The sequence below is a fragment of the Corvus kubaryi genome, unplaced genomic scaffold (assembly GCF_017639235.1).
Source record: "Corvus kubaryi isolate FWS band 111438036 unplaced genomic scaffold, C.kubaryi_AGA036_p1.0 37308, whole genome shotgun sequence".
NCBI classification, from domain to species: domain Eukaryota; kingdom Metazoa; phylum Chordata; class Aves; order Passeriformes; family Corvidae; genus Corvus; species Corvus kubaryi.
Window position 1 is genome coordinate 4,817,567 of NW_024581096.1, and position 21,028 is coordinate 4,838,594.

At 37.9% G+C, this 21,028-nt stretch overlaps 1 protein-coding gene and 1 long non-coding RNA gene across 2 annotated transcripts in view; one reads left to right on the forward strand and one right to left on the reverse strand.

Annotated features, from left to right (window-relative positions):
- LOC121664760 overlaps positions 1–6,775 on the forward strand; it is a 40,665-nt gene extending 33,890 nt beyond the window's left edge. The window contains exon 2 of the long non-coding RNA XR_006016111.1: positions 2,355–6,775. This is a non-coding gene — a long non-coding RNA (uncharacterized LOC121664760). The remainder of the gene's footprint in view (positions 1–2,354) is intronic.
- Positions 1–21,028, reverse strand: part of RAB3C (RAB3C, member RAS oncogene family) — a 127,155-nt gene that overhangs the window by 49,393 nt on the left and 56,734 nt on the right. Inside the window, exon 3 of the mRNA XM_042028306.1 lies at positions 16,770–16,888. Coding sequence (XP_041884240.1) covers positions 16,770–16,888 — 119 coding nt within the window. The remainder of the gene's footprint in view (positions 1–16,769; positions 16,889–21,028) is intronic.

Genomic DNA, 21,028 nt, shown 5'->3' on the forward strand with positions numbered 1-21,028 from the left:
TGGCAGAAAGCTGGAAAATTTCTCTCCATCAAGCTTTTCAGCATCCACAGAAGTTCTCTCATTTCCTTAGTTTCCTGAGATTTATTAATGAATGCAAAATTCAACTAAAAATAATAAATCATGAAATGGCAATCAAAGGAAATCCTAAAAATGCTGATTAAATGGTAATTATTAAATAAGTAATACTCCAAGCATTTAATATTTTTCAGGCACTCAATTAAGAAGGATTGGCTGATTCCACCCTTGATGGCCTTAGACACAACTGAAAAAGAAAACGCAGAACATATTTAAGACCTGATTTTTAACAGTGTGGAGGACTTCAACTCTTTCTACACCAGGTTTTTACACGTGTGGAACTGGCCATGACTGTGAAAAAGAAAAAATATAAAAAGAAGAGCAACCAGAGTAATGAATCAATAGTTTTCAATTAAGTCAACCTAGTAAAGTGCAATGATGCCTTCAGCGTAAACAAAAAACTCCAAAAAACAATACAATAAAAAATGAAGGTTATGAAATCTGTGTTGAATGATTGGCTTAATAATGCTGAAAAGTGAATCCAAACACTTCTGTTATTAAGCACTTTCCTTCCCAGGATTCTCATGCAGAATGTTCTGAGTTTGTTCTTCTGTTGAAATATTACCACATAAGAAAGCAGTGCCAATTTTTTGGGAGTTTTTAGTTAATAGTAATATCAGTAATCACTAATAAAAAAACTTAGATATATTCAAATATCAAAACAGTTACTTTTTCATGCCAATCCTCCTTATGGCTTTTACTGCTGGAAAATTATTCTTTTTTTGCAAAATTGAAATCAAGATTTTATTCCAAATCAGTTCAAGTCTAGAAGAGACCAGTGTTGACTTTGCTAGACTAATAAAAAGGTGAATAAACATAGTAAACATAGAAACAGACTATACATGTGTATAAATCATGGAATAAGGTAATCATTTGAGTACTTTACTAAACAAGAATGAGTCTACATTTTAATTTGCTTTGACAGGTCTTGCAGCTTGTAAAGCTTAATTTTCATTCATTTTCTCCAACATCTTTACTAAAGAAATCTATGAACTGCTTTCAACATATTGTATATTGGTGAGAATTCTGTGCACCAGAAGACTTTTGCCTTTACAAAAGCAAAAATCACCTGCAGGAAATAAAGCTGTGACAGGGACCCACGCTATCTGTGGGGTGCTACAGTAACATCTTCACCCAACATGTACCTATAGTGCAACTTTACACTTCAAAACACCACCTCATTTCTTCCTGGCTGACAGAAACTAGCTAGAAGTCTGTCTGTGCCTGGGGAATAAGGTAGTTCCAGATAAGGAAGCTTTAGTCTGGAAGCCATAAAAGCAAACTTAAAACACTTCCTCTGTATAGGACAATGGGCCAGAGAAGACAGAGTCCAGATGTCTTTACTTTGCTCACCTCATGGAAATATAAACGACACTAAACTACACACTATTTAACACAAGCCTGTGTGTTCATCACCTTTCAGTAACTCATAGGATGAACAGTAGTACTTGAAACTCTTCCTTTAGAGCAGTGTGGGTTATTATTGCCCAGGGAGAAGAGCTGAAAATGTTCTTACAGCAGGGAGCTGCCTATACAAGTGGAGATAGCTGCGCTTTTCCAAGCCATCCCTGCACTTCTGGGATAACACAGTTCTCTGCTTTTTGGAGCCGAGTGCACTTTGAAAGTGCCTACTAGCTGTTAGTGCTCAAGAAAAGATTTTGTGGAGAAATGACTGTATTATCAGCTTCTGCTTTGTGGTGTGAATACACCAGATCAATATTGAAACATCTGAGTTTGGTCTTTTGTTGCATTGTTTTCCAGATAACCTTTGCAGTCAGAAAAGTCAACTTCAGCGATTTATTGTAAAAAATAAGATTGAAATGAAAAAAATCTGTGTCAGAAATTTTCCAGCAATATATGTCTTCATGAGTGGACTCTGGCAGACCCTAAGTGAAAACAGAACAATTTCAAGATTTGCTTAAATATATTTTACAAACATACTTCTACTTTATGAAGTTGATTCCCATTTTTGGAAGTTGAATCTCAAGAAGATGCTGGTGTTCCAGACTCAGGAGAAAAACTAAGAACTAAGAAAGCAGTGAAAAATTATTTTTAAGGTGATGCAGTAGAGACTTACGAGGGAAATCAGCATGAGGGGAGTTAAATAAAGATCAATAACAGAAATAACAAACAAAGACAAGCTTCCAGCAACCATTCCCCAGTGATTTTAGTATGTGAGATCTCCTGCTTCTTCCCAGTCACAGTGGGTGCTCAAACTGCCTGATTCCACAGCTCTCACTCAACCCCCTCTGATTAATGGCATTTTCTGTTTCCCACAGGTCCCTGCAATATCTCCCACAGATCTATGCTCCCCACTCCACTGCCAGTGCTGTGGTCCTCGGCAAGAGTTTCTGCCCTTCAGCTGCAGAAGATAGCTTGAGGAAAACTCTGAAGGATGTCTGATTGCATTCCAGTTCTTCTCTACCAAAAAATGTATCTACTCTTCAACATAGCTACCGCTCCGGACAGACATCTTTGCTTTTCCTTGGCTGACTTAGAGAACCGATTTCTTTTTTCAGACGCCTTCTTTAAAAACTTCCTTTCTGTTCATTTGGGATTTTGCCATCTTCTCCAAAAAGGAAACAGGGCCTCAGACCATTCACTTTCTCTGTCTGCACTCCCTCTTTGCTGAGTAGATCAGCATCGCTTTTTGTAATCTTAACAAGAACCACAGTTTTGTCCCTTTCTTCCACAGTTCCCTTCTTCTTCCTGAGACATTTCAAATAAAGCTGACAGCTGTAAGCTCTGAATAGATTTTCCTTGTATGACTTTACCAGGGAAGATAAAACAAATTCGGCTTTAGCTCAAAGTTTACACTTTAGATAGTCTCATAAAACATCTTATAATGTATCCCAAACTTTTTTGAAAATATGAGCCCTGAGAGTTCTCTCTTATGGGAAAGCAAAATTGAAGACACCTAATTAACTATTTAAACTTTAAAACCTTAACTTAAATGTGAGAAAAAGATTAGTTCTTGGTTTTTTGATAGCCAACCAGATTGGAAGACTGGTTTACTATGGTAGACACTATGAAAAGCCCTTTAACAACCTCAGATAAACCCAGACTTTCCCTCTAGCCATTGTACCCTTGCTTTTGTTTCTATATCTAAGCTGTGACTGCAGTAACTAACTCAGTAAAGAGTTTCCATGGAGACTGGAAAGTCATTTTAAACACCCATGACTTTCAGAATATAAATCTCTCTTAACAGATATTGTATGAGTTGCTAGAGGCAACATTTCCTAATCATTCTTAGTTACTTCTCTATATTTCGTAATCTACTCACTCAAATATGCATAGACAACACAACTCTGAGATTATAAAAACTGGATAAGCATTTGTATTTTAGCTGAACTACCAATGTTGATTTTCCTTGATGTATGAAGAAAATGTCTTTAAATCTGCTTAGAATTATGACTTTAACTTCTATGCAAAGAATTGAGCATTTGTAGTTTGAAAGCTCAGAAAAACGTAGATTAAAAAGGCTGTACTAAATACGGAGAGAGGCTAAAATGGCTAACTTCAATTTGTGAGTCTGAAAATATAATACAGAGGTGACACTTGTTATTTCTCTCAACTTTACCACAGCTTAAATATACAATTTTAATCTATGAATTTCTTTTTCTTTTTCTTTTCTTTTCTTTTTTTTTTTTTTTTGCAGGTCCAGGTTTCTTATCATTGAGTCTTAATGGTGTATTTGCTGATCTCTCCAAGCAAGCAAAACCAAAAGGACTGATACTAAATATTACATCAAAGGAAGGTTTGCACTGCGTCCATTCTGGCTGGCTCATATTTTGTTCTCTCCCTTTCTCCCAGAGGCTGTAACACTCAGCTCTGTTATACTGAAAGGACTAATGCTAAATATTACATCAAAGGAGGGTTTGCATTCCCGTCCATTCTGCCTGGCTCATATTTTGTTCTCTCCTTTTCTCCCACAGGCTGTAACAGTCAGTTCAGTTACTTCCTTGCTTGTAGCAAGTGAGCTGTAATACACAGGCTCCTCTCACTGACCAGTAAAAGAAACTGCTGGAGTCTTGTTCTTTCTTCAGAATTGTTTTGAAACAGAATTTACTTGTTGTTTTTTCTCTGCTTTTACTTTCTTTAGTACACTTTGCCTGTGCTACTGTACACACATATCTAAGTAAGAATTTTATGTGTTCAGTTAATATGGATTTGCTACAGAGTTTTTCCTTCCAGGAACAATAGGAAAAAACAAGCACCTCATGTGACAGATGCTAGTTTTCTTGCTTAGTGTACCTCTAAAAGGCCCATTTTAAAAAACAAGACTAGCGATGTCATGCAGATATAGAAAAACTGAAGATGTCATACAGATTAGTCTGCAAACTGGGCCTGAAATAAATTTTGCCAGTATTATGGTTTTTCAAGGGAGCCATTCCCTATAAACTGCCTTTTAATTGATATAACACTTTCTTTGCACTTGCTGTGAACAAAGCAGTGTAAATAGAGTTGTATTGTATGAGTGGGAGAAGGCAATTGAAGATAAAACACATTGATTTATTCTTCCCCTTGGAGTTCCTCATGATGTGAACCTATGGCAGAGCATATTTGCTACAAGCAGAGGGAAGTGAAGAGCTTAGGAAAGCCTTCCCTGCTGTGAACATTGGACAGCTACAACGTTTCTCATGTTCTCATGTGGGGATCAACTTCTAGTTCGATTTTTTTAAAATCCCAATGGTATCAAGAAAGAAGAAAGGATAAAGTCACTACTGTCCTTGGTAGAGTTAAAACTAACCTGCTACTCAGCAGCATCTGCTTTCCCACACTTTCCTTGCTATTTCCCAGAGTTGCACACAGACCAACACCTTCTACTTCCCTCTCCCCAAGTTAAATAGAACCACAGCTCTCTCTACCTCCAGCTGAAGAAGCAATTAAAGACTTGACACATGTAACCACTGAGCTGTCACTGCCTGACCCCTTGCGATGGTCATTCCTAAACTGCTGACACAATGTATCCTAAGTCTAATCTCTGGGACAACTGCATAACTCTGCAGGAATAACTTGTATGCAGAACTGAGCACTGCACAGTGGTATCCAATGGGTAAAGCAAGTTTAATTTACGCACTGGAAACATTGTTATCCCAGACTCTCCCTGGGACATCTCAGCTTGCTCGCATGTTTCCGAGCTGCTGCATTATTTGCCAAAGGCAACTGCAACATATTCAGCCACTGAGGCAGTCCTCAGTTGCTTGGTGGTCAGCACAGAGAAGGATTAAAGCTGAAAGACAGTCCCTCCTCTGGGCCCTCTGGGGAGTTTTATCACCAGTCTGTGACCTTCAAAGTGCAGTTTTTATTGGCAGTTCTGCAAGTGTATCTCACAATGTCTGGAGAAATTCAGTGCTGTTAAGTATGTTTTCTGCTAAAGCATATTTAATAACCATCCAAAATTGTGGCCCAAAAAACAGGCAGGTGTTTCTGTCCTACTTAAGGAGACTGTAATGCCTCTTGTATTGTGGGAAACATGAGCAAGGAGCAGGTAGAAGCAGAAACTAATTAGGATTAAAAAGATCTTTTCACTTCTTTGTCTGTATTGTATAATGACTTTATATTCATAAATCTACCAAATCAGAAATGTTTGTCTTTAACATGCTGTCGCCTGACACTAAGAGGAAACACAGGTTCTTTTAGGGATCCTTGGCACAATGATCATGGTACTAAACTGTAGTTACAATTAAAGCTTTATTTTCTTAACAGATTTCTATGATTAGTTAGCACAGTACAACAAATGGGATAGGGAAAAAAAATTGACTTAAAGGTTGAAAACCTTCATTATTAAGCATTCAATACAAATGCCTTAGTTTAATGGTCAAGGTCGTGCAGTGTTCTGATGAAAGACAACCTAAAGGTTGCTTTACTTGCAGGTCAGACCTAATTTGCATCTGAGTATGCTCTGAAAATAACCACTGCCAGCAGGTTACATTGCTGTGTCACTTTGCAGTTTATGTTTCAAGAACATTAATGGCACTTTTTGATCAGAGGGATGAATTTCAATAAAACTTGTTGTACTCGCCCATGTGCAGCCTGAACCTCACATAGATAATATACTGGCACAACAGCCAAGGCTTAACACTCGAAACAGGACATCTTGAAATCATGTGCAGAGGAAAGGAGGGGAGAGGGGAGCAGAAGTGAGAACATTCATGAGGGAGGGGAACTCAAACTTCATATTGCCCACAAAGTTGTACACTGCTTTGCTACTAACTCATACAGTCTGGTTTTTTTGACATTTTGAACAAAAATCATCCAGGCTGCATGAAAAAAACTGCAGTTTTAATGCTACTGAGGTATCCCAATCAACAAAAGATCTCTGCAAAATTGAAACCCCAAAGGAACAGCTCCATCAGCAAATCTCAAGCTTCGACTCTGGTACAGGGATCACAGTATTCCTCTGAAGTTAAGAGTAACAGATTCAGAATATTAGGGCCCTGAGAAACGTAAATAATCTGCAGGTTCAGCTGAGAGTGGAAACTGTTCAGGGACATTACTAAGTCACTGATTGGACTCGTGTTGTTGGCTGGCAGCAGAGTTCTCATTTGGGACTGCTGAGTGACAGTGTAACTCTGTCAACACAGTTACAGGGAGATAAGAAGAGTGTATCCTCAGCCAATAAAAACTATTATTGCCACAAGATTGTATGACTTTTATTACTAACAAAAATAAACATTTTGAGTTGATTATAACATACTAGGGTTTGGTTTTTTTTACTATTGACTATGTGCAACTATAAAATGGACAGACTTGCTAAATATTAGACTCAGTCTTTCATATACCTTCTTTAGCATACTGTTATATTTTACCATCCCTAAGTTTGTTTATCTTTCTGATTAACTCCAGCAGCACACCACTAGCCTGTCAGAGGTATTTTCCACTTTAACCTTTTGAAAAATAAAAGCGTTATCATAGTAAAAAACAGACAAAACTGAAAATCTCATTAAGAGTACCTTAGCATAATCTAATTAATGGATAGATGTTCAGCACAGCAGCATTTAGACACTTATCTGATCATCTTGTTTTCTTCTATCTACCTCAGTGTAACCCTCAGTGACAATATCTGAAGAAGAGCAGAATGTCGTACAGATTGGAAGACACCTCCTTTATTGAACACCAGTTCTCTGAATGGCCGAGTATTTACCCTGCCTCATCAGGTGCACAATCAATCTCCACTGTGAAATTTCCAGTCCAACAAAACAAGTTTATGGGGATAGTTAAGCCAGGGCTCTGCTCTTGCCAGATGTAGGTAGGAGTGACACATAATTTGCTAGTTTGTCATGTTTTCCCAGATAAAAGATTCTCGTCATTTCATATCAGACATACTGACACATGTTTATGACTGAGGAAAAAGATCTTAGGAAAGGAGGGATTCAACCTTCCTTACCACAGACCAGAAATAACAAGAAGAGATTGATCCCCGGAACTGCAGCCTTTATCTGCAGGGGTGGCAGATGTAGAGAAGGTGCAGCCACACTCATGATGTAGCTGCCAGTCTGCAGCTGGTGCTAACAGGGAGGCTGCAATGTGGTGGTAATAGCTCATGTCTAGTAATGGCCAACAGCTGTCCTAATCAAATAGCATGTCAGCTGATACATACAGATACAGATAAATAAAAGGTTATTTTAGCCAATTAGGTCCAGTGCAAGTTGAAAGTGACTTAATCCTGAATCGTGTTCCTGAGACTACCTCCACTGAGGAGCTGCACTTACCAGTTGGTGACTGAGTAGGACCTGGGTGCATGATTCCTGTCAGTGACTTACTGACTATACTGCCCAAGCTCAGATTAGAGGGAAAAGAAAGACACAAAGCACCCTGAGGGAACTCTGTCAGTATTTATTCCTTTTTCTTATTAGACTTCCCACTGGCAGCATTAGTAAGGTTTGATGCAGCTGAGGACAGCTGAATGGACACCTTGATACTGGGTGGCTGCCTAGAATCTAAGAAAATGTCACATCTACAGTGAAGGAAGTTCAAAGGAGAGATGTAAAACCTTCTGCAGAAGCCCTTAGTCCCCCAACAAAATGAATGAAAGGAGCAAGTGTGAGTAAGAGATAATAGGACCAAGAACCACATACAAAAAATTTCTGTTCCACAAACAATGTTTCTTTCTATGGTTTAAAGACATAAAGATAGGCAAGAATGAAAAATGCCATGAAAACTTAACATCTGTCTTTCCTGACTAACTGTATAATGAATTAATTATTTTTTGGACAGTAAACCTACAAAAAAACATTTTCTCAGGAGTTTGTACTTTTAAGTCAAAGGTTTACTATTTTCTAGACACAAACCACTTTGATAAGGATTTGCCTAAATTCCTATTTGTAATGTGCATATTTAACTTTAGGGTTTAGTAGGAAGAAAAATGTAAGTATCTTCATCAAAGCAATGTAGTTCAGGCTAGTGTGGTGGTTAATCCTAACATTAAATGCTATCAAGAAAAGCCTTTAGAAAAACAGGTATATGTTTGTCTTTTTTCATGAAGAGCTGTCCTAAAGCCATGCATTGGCCACGTCAGTGATAAGAGAGGGTAATATTTTATGGCATGTACAAAACTTAGAGTCAGGCAGCCAGGAGGGTCAGCTGTGTCCTGGGGGCATCAGGTGCAGCATCACCAGCCGGGCAAGGGAGGGGATTGTCCCCTCTGCTCTGCACTGGGGCGGCCTCACCTCGAGTCCTCAGGGCCACAATATAAGAAAGATATCAAGCTATTAGAAAACATCCAGAGCACGGACAAGAGGATGGTGAAAGTCTGGAAGTGAAGCCATATGAGGAGCAGCTGAGGTCACTTGGTCTGTTCAGCCTAGAGAAGACTGAGGAGAGACCTCACTGTGGTCTTCAACATCCTCGTGAGGGGAAGTGGAGGGGCAGGCACTGATCACTTCACTGCTGTCACCAGTGACAAGACCTGAGGAAAAATCATGAAACTTACTCAGGGGAAGTTTACTTTATCAGGAAAAGGTTAGCCACCCAGAGGGTGGTTGGGCACTGGGACAGACTCCCAGGGGAAGTGGTCACAGCACCAATCCTGATAGAATTTAATAAGTGTTTGGACAATGCTCTCAGGCACAGGATGTTACTCTTGGGGTGTCCTGCACAGGGCCAGGAGTTGGATCTGATAATCCCGACTGGTCTCTTCCAACTCAACATATTCTATGATTCTGTGACTTTATGAAATACTTTGGATAACACCGAATATTTTTTGTTAGTCTATCATGTGTGATCTTCTGAAAATTATAGACCTGTAAAAAACCTAAACGATCTATTTGTAACATTTTCTCTCCTTTCCATACTACATACAGGTTTCTTTTCTTTTTTAGGAGAACTCAATTGCAGTATATACTATTCCTCAAATATCCAGGTCTATGCCCTGCCCTTCAATTTGAAATTTGAGACATGGAGGCTAAATGGGGATACCTTTTTTGGATATGTTGGGAGAAACATTGTGGAAGACATTGGAGTGGGTCTTAACATGGGAAAGCATGTAGGCAGTTTGAGCTAGCACCAATTTAGCATTTGTGAGACAAAGTTTGATGACAGATTTTTGAGGGAAAAGATAAGACATCACCTCAGAGAACTGTTTCATGTGTGCAATTTCCTACAACAGGAATTATGAAGCAAACTATGAGTGAAAAATGGCTAAGCAAACTGGCCTCGAATACACAGTTTTAAAACATATTTCTTCCACCAAGAATAATTTTCCACAAATGTTTCCATAAAATTTTTAAATTAAAAGATTTCTTTTTTAGAAAAAATACCTATTTTGCCACTGGTTTCTGTCCTTCTTATAGTAATAAAGACTGAAGATAAAAAGTTAAAAGAATTTCAGAGCTATTTTGTGCATTAAAAAGTACATTTCCAATAGTAAGCATTAAAGAGAAAATGGTAAATTTCATGTAATTTCAAATCCTATCAATACTTCAAATTGCAAAATGCATTTTTTTCTTATATTTAAGTCCATAAATAACACTATTTCTCTTTCCCCTTATCCATGGTGCAGATGAAAGACTTAGAAAGAAATGAAAGCATAATATCATACTGTGATAAATTTCACTCTTTTTTATCACAGAATATAAATTGTGTATCTTTTGCTTTAAGTAGGAGAATGACTATCCACCGGCATGTAACTCCTCACTGCTCAGTGGCTGAAAACTACGAATATGTCAAAAGCAACCCAAGGGAACCTGCTTAAATATGTGTTGATACCTAGCACAAGTTATCTTATATATATGTGTGTGTGTGCGTGTGTTTATAATATAATACAGCATAAGTTATATGTGCATTTAACACCAGCCCGGTCCACTGGAGTATTTTTCCAGCTGTCTCTCAGCTGTGTGTCTGTGCTGAGGTTGCTGCCAGCCCCATGGCAGACACTCAGCTTGCGCATAGGTCAGCGGTGGGCACAGTGCCGCTGTGTCCGGGCTCTGTCCCTGTGGACAGGGCTCCCAAGGACGCACGTGGGCGCTGACACACACGGCACGTGTCTGTCCTCCGTGCCACAGGACCCCATCAGCTGCGCTGCATGGCAGGTCATGTGCCTTGGCAAAGAGACATGGGGGCTAAATTTGCCCAAGGGCACTTTCCAGATTTGTTCCCTGGTATACAGCAAATAATGGATTTTTCTTAAATGATAGAACTAGGTTCAGTATTGAGAGACAAAAGAAAAATAGCCTGTCTATAGATCAAACTTGTGTTATGCATGAATATTAGACTGAAGTTTTAGATGTGAAAGCAAGGTATGAACATACGTCCTTTAGAAATGTGTCCAGCAGTGCTGACATTAACTTAATGGCTTAGGTTGCTTTGAGGACTTCTTACATTTACCCATAACATGCTAATGTCATTTCCAGTTTGGGTTTTTCTTTTCCCTCAATGACAATTAAAAAATGACATCGTATCTCCCATTATAAGACATAACAGAATACATAAACCCCCCAGTTTCTAGTGCACTGTAGCTGTAGCTGCCAACTTTTAGTTCAGTTAAGGTGTTGAATGGACAGAAAAAGTTCAAAGAAATGGAAGAATTTTTTCCACTATGTTGTTGCAGAACGACAACTACTACTGACACATCTAGTAAATCCAGTACTCAAACGCCATGTTGAAGAATTTAATGTTTTTCATGCCTTAATTCTCAGTATTATCTTGAATTGATAGTAGCATGGACACTTTTTAAGGTTCTGCTTTAAAACCATCTAAAATGATACCCTGAATAATTGAATCAAGACATGTATGTCACAAGAACACCTCTTCTCTATATTTTTAGTGATGTCTAAAGTGATATTGCACAGCTCTGTTGGGGTGGCTCAGCCTGCTCTCGGGCTGAAACCATCAAATGTCAGTCACCAGAAGAGATCACTGAGGTCTAGGTTACCTCCCCCTGTTGGCTCCCAATCCTAAATTACCTCCCCCTGTTCCAGAAAGTTCTCCCATTTTTAGTTATTATTTAGTTATGACTCCTGCCTCCCTGTTTTCCCCATTTGTTCTGAAAAATTGTATCCTCCCCTCTGCTTTTACCCCATTGGTTGTTTTCCCTTTCCCCGACTTACTCCACCCCCCCATAAAGGGGGCTAGCCCGCGTCTCCTCGGGGCTTTTGCTGGTCCCTGGTCCCTCCTGCAAATAAACCTTTTGGAACTCACACCAGAAGCGCCTCCCGCCTTCTTTGCCTCCGGGCCAACGCGAGCCTGATCATCGGCTGCCCGACAATGTGTTTCCTCTGAGGAGGAGCCAGGCACGCACCCATCCCACGCCGATTCCACTGAGCCGTCCAGCGAGGATGCTGTGGAGGGCAACGCTGCATCCCCTCTGCCCGAGGGCTCCGGTTGCGTTACAGCTCAGGATGTGCTCTGGTCTTATCTGCTGGGTGGTGTTTCATTCCTATTCTCTTTCCCTAAACCCACTTCCCAGTAACTACCTCCCATGTGTTATAGGCACAGATGAAGAATGTACAATCAGTATTTAATTCAGTCTTTAATTTGAAATTAAAATAGTTTTCATGCTGTTCTGAGTATATTGGTTGGTACTAAATTCTGCAAATAATTTCTGTCTGTATACAGAAGTAAACAGAGTGTGATAGAGTTCTTAAAATCACAAACTGTCTGCTGTGAACTGAGGCTCTGTCACCTCATGAAATAGACAGGATCTTCTGACAGCTGATTTCTTCTCAAAGATGATGATCTTGAGCAGACTGTGGTGGGGGGAGAAGAGGGCAGTTAAAATGACACCTTAGAAAAAAGCAAAAAAGAAAAGGAAAGGAAGTGTCTTTCATGGAAGACCCTCTGAATTCTTTAAGAAGACATGTAACTATAATCATTCCAACAGGGACATTAAAAAACATCCATCATGTAATTTTTTACAAATGCTCTATTTTTTTAAAGGGTGAGGGTAATCAATGTGTTTCATAGCATACTGTCCTCCCTGCTCCCGTAGACCTCAGCCAAAAATGCAGGAAGAACTGCTTTTTTAGCCCTTGACAGGTTTACACAACACAGATCATCTAAACACTTCAACAGCTAAAAGCCTTAGACCCCTTCAACCTTATGTGTTTCCTGATGAAGCAACCCTAAATCTGAGACTTCAGCAATGTGGAATTCTCAAATTTTTAACTCATGCACAAGGAAGCCTTCCACAGCAGTGTCTTCAGCAGTCACCTGACAGTGATAAAGATATTGCTGGACAAACATCTGCAGTTGGGACAACGTTTTCAGGTGCAGAGGAGCAACTTAAAGTGAGTGTAAAAAGCTGTATACCATGTGCCCTATCCCCATTCAGCCTTCAGACCCAGAGAAGTGTCACACTAGGATTTCAGCCTGGAACACAAAACTTCAGCCTTCTAGATCATGTTTTAGATACCTGCTGTTTCTGACCTAGGTGAAGATAGTGCATTAGAAACATGCTGAATATAAGGATATTTCAATTCGTTCCCATTCAGTCATTAGATGTCCAGAAAAGTATTCATAAAAACAGGTTTAACTTCAACTCAGAGGCATTAATTTCCCTGGAACTTCTATAGAACTCAGCATATTGAGTTGATACCACTTGCAAAGACAGTACAAAGCCTACACCCTCTCCTTTCTACTATAAGGGACCACTGCCATAAAGGCTGAAACTTATGTGGACTGAAACACAAAGACGAAAAGGCATAATATGTCCTAGTGAAATGTATAGAAGGAAAATGCTAACAAATATAGATGCTACAGGTGGTAGGATAAAACAGGAATTAATGCAAGCACTGTGACATTACAGCTAAACTAAAAAATACACATTGAAGTGGCATCGAGCCACTCTTAACATTTACCTATTTCCCCTTCAGATTTAATTAGAAGGAATTTCTAAAGAAAATAGATCCCACTAGGCCAGTTTCTTGAAACATGTGGATGCTATCTTAAGAATTCAGCTAAATGGAAAGTTTTGGTTATTTGGTTATACTCTTTTTCTAATTTAGAACTCAGGCAAGCAGAAAATGATGCCCTACAACTGATTCCTAGTTAAAGGAAATAAATAAATATTCCCCAAATCTTCATCCTTTAGGGTGGCATGACCAATGCGCATCAAGCTATTTCAAGGCACACATCTTGCAGCATTAGCTGCACTTCTTAAAGAAAAAGCCTCTTAGCAAAAGCAGCTTCAAACCCTGGGGAGAGTTCCATAGGAGAACTGCTGAGTCAAAGCATGTTTGATTTGCTGGTTTTGCTAGCAGACCAACTTTCAGCACAAATCCACTCTCTCTGAATTCTTGGCTACATATTACATATATAGGTGCTAATAGATTTAGATAAAATTATGGATACTGATCTTTTTAATGTAAAATGGTAATAGTCACATTGGCTATAGAATTTTTCACAGCTGAATAGATTTATGCTGACTTAGATACGTCATCTAGAGATACAACTATTATTCATCTGTACCTGTAGTTAAAAAGGAGAAATGTCAGTCATATTTTAGGCTGAAAAAATACCTTTCAATATAAAAAATCATCCCAACACACATTTTAAACGGAAGTCCTTTATCCAAATCTAAAAGATACTTGTAGGTTCATTGTTCTGACTGCAGTGCAGTTTCTAGATCAAGTCTTGTGATGTGATTTGAACTCAGATATGACCTGTGTGCATATATATGAAATGGCACTACTGCTTAGAGAGGCACATTTATCACAGAGAAGAGCACTTTAAGCCTCGAAAGGACTTAAAAGCTCATGCTCTCTCCTGCCCTAACTTTCAGAAAGACACAGATATCTGCACATAGCCATGCCTGCTTTTTTGCAGCATTGGTAATTGCCAGTTATCTTTAACTTTTCTCACACTCAGAAGCAAGCTGTAGTTTTTTAATTACTACCAAAATTGAAGCCAGGGCTGATCAAAATTAATTATGAGCTGTGAGATGGGAGTAATGAAAAAAAGGAGGAACAGCAGAGCAGCAACTGGGCTTATGACATTAAAAATACAAATAACAGGAAAATCTATGTCTCATCCTGACAAGTGAGACATTCAGCATATCTATCATTCCTTTCATCATGCAGATGACTTCTCAGTAGCTCTCAACACATAATACTGCAACCCCTTCTTTCTACCAAATTTCTATCAGAGCTGTCGATGGTTTGTAAAACTTCTAGATAAAAATTACGGAAGAATCATATTTCATAATGAATCTATTTAAGAACTCCATAGCTTTTAAATATTTTCTTGCTTCATTTTACAGTAACTTTTTTCTTTTTAACTAGTATGAAGCCTAGTTACTTTTTGCCAGGAGACAAAGAGTGCCAAACATAACAGATCTAGGAGACTGGAAAACAAACAGGTGGGAAAATTAATAGTAAGTACTCATATTTACACTTGCTATGAAAGAAGTCTTTGTGTTAGAGGAAGAGAGATAATACATGGCATGCCATCTGGTCTGCCTGGAGAAGGGACAATGAAATTTTCAGATCACAGCTGGTCCTAGACAAGACATTATCACCCAGTTAACCCAGTGCTAGAATAGAATCAGCCCATGGACAATGAAAAACAGGGCAAAGCAAGAAAGTGCTTCATCTGGCAGGGCCAGGAAGCAGTGCTGTTGGCAGTCATATCTGCAGGTTCAGCAGGGAGATTGGTGTATTCCTTGATTCCCTGTTTTTGTTAAACTTTCACAGCAGCATCTCTGAATTAACACTTTCAGCTACCTCCTGTTAGGTAGGAGATTCTGTCTCACACAGTTGAATAGAGCAGTACTCACAAATGTGTAACAGCAACTACTCACATGATGTTTCCAGCTTGTACAATATTGGCAAAACATCCCTTTGGCATAACAACTCATAGGGAGCAAAGGTTCCTTCCTCTTGGAGTATCAAGCAGAGTCTCCACTCGGAAACATTCAATTGTCCAAAGATAGTTACCAGTCTATAATAGTCATGCAAGCTTATTGATTCATAAATGGAAGGAGTTGCTCACAAGAGCAATTTGTTGTGGAGTCATACAGATAACTTGATGGAGAAAAGAAGGGACACAGGCTGGAGCTGGCTCTTTCCCCTGGTGCTTACATGGGAAATGTTAGGCAACCCAAAATCCCATTTCATTTCAGCAGAGTCAAGCTAAGGTTTTCATTTATTATTTTCAGAGTGATAAATTACCAATCTCAGCTAATACAGAGCAAGAAAAACTCCAGGTGTTGAGAGGGAAAGTGCTCCATGGGTTCTGTGACACTTTCTACCACAATAATAAGTCAAAGAGTGTGAAAGAGAGAAAATTCTTTTTCTTGGATGGTTTAATGCTACGCAACAATTTCTGTTAAAAACAGGCATCAGAGCATTACTACTCTTTAAGTGTGAAACATGCTTCTGACCTTGTTTGTCCTGAAAGAAGTACTTAGTAGAGCATATAATAAAATAAATTTTTAAAAAGCCAAATAAATATACTGAACAAATCACACAAACTCTGAACAAAATTCTCTTTCAAACACACCTGTCCCGTGGGAACTTGCATGCAAGAGAGGATGTGGAGCACACATGGCAAATGTTGTTCATATCACTTAGAGAACTGCTGGAAGGCTCTTGGATATCAAAATAACTTGTAAAGTAAAAAGAAAGTCACTTAGGGAAACTCTGGCTTTCCTTTTAGGTTAGTTTTATTTAAAAAAGCTTTGGATTGTCTGGATGCTGACTGACACGTGTGATTAGAATGATGTCTCCACTTTTATGGAGACATCTGGACATTCACATAACTCCAGGCAATATAAGTTCCAGCCGTTCTAGGTTCTGCTATTCTAATAAAGTTAGCTCATCTTAACACTTGATTCACAGAACTGACATAACAATGTATATTGGGCTATGGTTAAAAGCAACATGATGAAAAATTAAATTCACAAATGACCCGCAAACATGGTATCTCATTTTTTTCCATAAAGTATGGAAACAGTTTCTGATATCTTAGCAGTGAGTCTCCACATTAGCATGTTGCTGGATTTAGTAGTATCAATAAGGTACATGAACTGAAATTACAGAAAACACAATGATTACAATTAATTATATGCAAAACATTTTAAAATATTCATTGACTTTCCCAACTGAAAAAAACCCCACCACTATATATTTGGGTATAGGAATGCTTGAGCACTGAGTTTGGAAATAAGTTTTCCAAAACAATTTGCACTGTCACAGCAGATAAGTGATATCACACGTATTCTCTGATATTTAACATTAATTCCAGTTTTTACTTACCAATCCTGCACAGCATTGAAAGAGTCTTCATTTGTGATGTCATACATTAAAATGAAGCCCATTGCACCCCGGTAGTAAGCTGTGGTAATTGTTCTGTATCTCTCCTGGCCTGCTGTGTCCTGAAACAATAACAAAAAAAAATTTTTACACTGCAAATAAATTGAAAACTTTTTTTTTTCTGTTTTTTTGTTTTTGTTTTTATAGAAAGCAAACTCTGACAAGAGTTATTGTACAGCTCTGCAATCCTGAGAATAAGTAGAAAAAGGAGAACTCTGCATTGGATCACAATAGGAGGGACATATCAATTCTGTCATGAGGGGAGAGTGGAGAGGAGCAGAAAGGCATGGCCCCCTGTCAGTCCATATTTCCTGAGTTGTTAGGGATTTACTTTATTCTGAGAGTTGGGTAAGAACCTTCTCTTGTGCTCCTGCCTTGTACCTTCCCACTGTGACAGAGGTAAAATCTGGATAAAATACTGGAACAAAACAGCATCCTTAGGACCTTCATTATGAGAACAGGATGGTTCCTGAAGCCAGGAAACATCTTGACCAAAAAGGCAATGTCTAATTGTTCTGTTCTTGTGATTTTAACCCATTTGTTCTCCTGTCAATGAGCACCATTACAGCTTTTTGCTGACAAAAAAGAAAAAAAAAAAAAAGAAAAAGAAAAAAGAAAAGATTGTATGGCAGTGCTCTTAAAATGAGGATGATATCCAGAAAAAAAAAAAAAAAAAAAAAAAGAAGAAATTTGCCTTTTGTCCCTTACCTCAAACCAGTTACCTCACTCATCTTAACCAACTGCCTTTGAAGTATGAAATGTAGAAATTTAAGTCTTACCTCCACTTCTTGCTTTGATTATTTCCATTTAAAACTTTTCAGGGTAGGGACTATGTGTTAATACATTTATATGCAACATCTAGCATAGTGTTTAGTCTAGAGAAAAGAAGACTGGAAGTGGATCTCATCAATGCATATAAATATTTCAAGGGCAGGTGCCAAGAGGATGATGCCAGACTTTTCTGTGGTGCCCAGTGACAGGACAAGGAACAATGGCCGTAAACTAAAACTGAAAAAGTTTCACCTTCACATGAGGAAGACCTTCTTTATGTTGAGGGTGGCACAGCACTGGAAAAGGCTGCCCAGGGAAGCTGTGGAGTCCCCCTCCCTTGAGACACTTAACATCCACCTGGATGTGCTCCTGTGTCACCTGCTCTGGGTGGCCCTGCCTTGGCAGGGGTTTGGACTGGATGATCTCCAGAGACCCCTTCTAAGCCTAACTATTCAACCACCTATGCCTGCACACAATTTGAGACACAACAGCAATAAATGAAATACAGGAAATGCGTAACTATTTCATGTTCCAACATAACTATTTAATATTTTTAAGACATTAATATTAATAGCTTTAGATGAGATATATGTCAGTGCAATCTTGCAACTAATAGATCATCTGTGCATATTTAATTTCAACAAACTTTTAAAATTAATATAATTATTTCCATTTTTTTAATAGCTAGGAAATAGATAACTTTACTAAACAGGTAAATCTATTTAATTTACCTTCCTACAGAGAAAGAGGAATAACCAGTAACAAACATATTTGGTATGTTTTCTGAAATAGTTTCCAGGCTAGAAGTATTCCCTTGTGAAGAAAAGAAAAATAGATTAAGTGGGCCTCCATTTTTGCATATACATCACTCATGTCACAAACTAGTAAGAAAATGAGATTCTACATGCAACAGAGAACACTTCAGGATTAAAAAATATCCAAAGTCATTACTGAAACTAAAGAATATGAGGTAAAAGATATGATTCCTGTTCATTCTGGATTACAGCAGCTGCTGCTTTGATAGAGTTTCAGTGATTCAAGATGGAAAGCTAAAGCAGTAGTTAGACTTTAGCAGATCTCACAGGAAGTTAGGTTATGTCTTTGTGGGAAAGGCCAGACAGACATAAACTTTTTCTGCTTATGCTTTGAACTGGCTGAGCCTCTACCAGCTGTTGTCAGGAGCTTGGATAGCTGCTCCCAGATTTCCTGAATATTAAGGTATTAAGATGTGCCCTAAGCCTGTGCATATTTCATTTATGAAAAAAGCTTTACTTGCACTTTTTTTGTTTGTTGGTTTGGGTTTTGGGCTTGTGGGGGGTTTTGTTGCTGTTTTAGGGTTTTTTGTCTGCTTGTTTTTAATTTTTTGTTGCTCGCTTCATTTATTTGATTTGTTATTAGACAAAACATCTGGGAGGGATACAAGTAAAATACGGCCTACAGAAAGTATTCAGCCTTTCTGTACAGAAGAGAGATTTTCAAACAAATTTCATCAATGTCTATTTGCTTGTTTTTTAGTTAGAGACATGTTCGATTAGTATGTATGATAGTATGACAAGCAGGAGGCCAGTGCTACTGAAGACAATCTTATTTTGCTCTGGGTGGTTTCCACTGAAGCCTGCCTGCAGGTAAGAGTGAACAGCCCTAGCAATAAAGCCATTAGTCAATGATGCTTTCTATCCAAGACACCAACTCTTTTCTGTGTAGTGTAAAGCTAGGTAGGCTGGGCTTAGGAACTCTTGATTATAAAAATAAATAATGAGAATAAAAAACGAGTTTAAAGGACAACAAATCAAGATCAAAGTTGTTAAATGATTTTACCCAAAGGGGCACGAAGCTGCAGATAAAGATCCAAACACTGACTGACTTTGGGACAGAAGATGCTCGTCTGGATGCAAGCATTTGATTTGTGTCAGTCTGGGAAGAAACCAGGTATTTGGGGTTGTTCTCAAATTCTAATTCATAATTCTAAATTCATAGCTAATGCCATGTTAACAGGATGATAAAAAAAGAAGATTTTCTAAAGGGATATTTCAGTATATATGACATAGACAGATGGCCTTTAATAAAGTGGAGTATATTAGTTCCAAATATAGATAATCACATTCCTGTTGGTATTAGTTTATATGCACTTGCTATGAGGAAGCAATTAAAATTTTAATAGTTCTAATGCAAAATTTATGTAGTAAAGTGTTTATTATCATGTAACAAATGGACACAAATATAAGTAACCAATGTGTTACTTATATATAACAACAATGTGTTACTTAACCTTTGTGTTCCACACATTCATAAGCATGTTTTTTGTATTCAGACAAGAATATATTTGTAAGTGCCCTAAGGATAGCTCCTTCCATATGACCATTAAGGAACTTAAATACCATTTGACAGAAGAGATAGCACACTACAAAAATCACAAGCTTTAATATTAAATATTGTATTTTATTACAATTATTTCATTTACTTGAAACAGATAATACAACAACTATAATAAAATATTGTATTTTATTACAATTATTTCATTTATTTGAAACAGATAATACAACTATGTACGTGGTCTTTTTGTTTATTAGCTTTTATTCTTATGGAAGAACTAAGCAGAAAACTGATTTCTATATTTTATCATATTTATAGTTGTAAATCACTATGATTGTATCCTCAAGTACTGTTACATACTTGTACTTGAAGAAAACTATTTCCAGTTCAGGTAGGGCTACTGTCTGCTGTTATGTTATCTTAGTCTATTTTGCAAGACCACAGAATTAATCTGATGACTGTCTTCTTAGATTTAAATTCTGATATATAACATCTGTATTTGCACTAACTGATGTTTATTTATAAGAAAATGAAATAAAATAAGCCCAAGGAAGAATAAAATTTGGCCTGTTATTGATTAGCATTTTAAGCAAGGCAGTTCATTTTTATCTTTGATGGGCAGAAAACAAGACACATAGATCACGTTGGGGACTTCATTCATGTAGTTAATGTCTGGTAAGAATAGATGATTGTTAAACAAGTAGAGTGAAAATGCAGAGGTGAGGGAATGCTTTTTGAAAACTACCACACACAGAAGACAAAAAGAGGTATTTTACAAATCTTAGACAAAACACACACACCAAAAAAAAATCTCAGCAGCTACAAGAAATATTTTCAAATATTACATTCACTTTCATAAATTCAATTTTTAATACATCTACACTATTCCATTAGCTTCTGGTTAGCTGATCTTATCTTTGTGAATCTTTTTTAGCAGGCATCAGATTTTAATTATTAAATCACATTATTATAAGGTATAGTGGTTACAGTACTAAAGAAATTGTTCATTTTCTGAGCATTGCATACAGCACACTGGCTAATAGCCCACCCTCCTGAGTATTTGGAAGACTCTTGATACTTGCACAGATTTCCCTTCTGTGTTTTGATGCCTCTAGTAT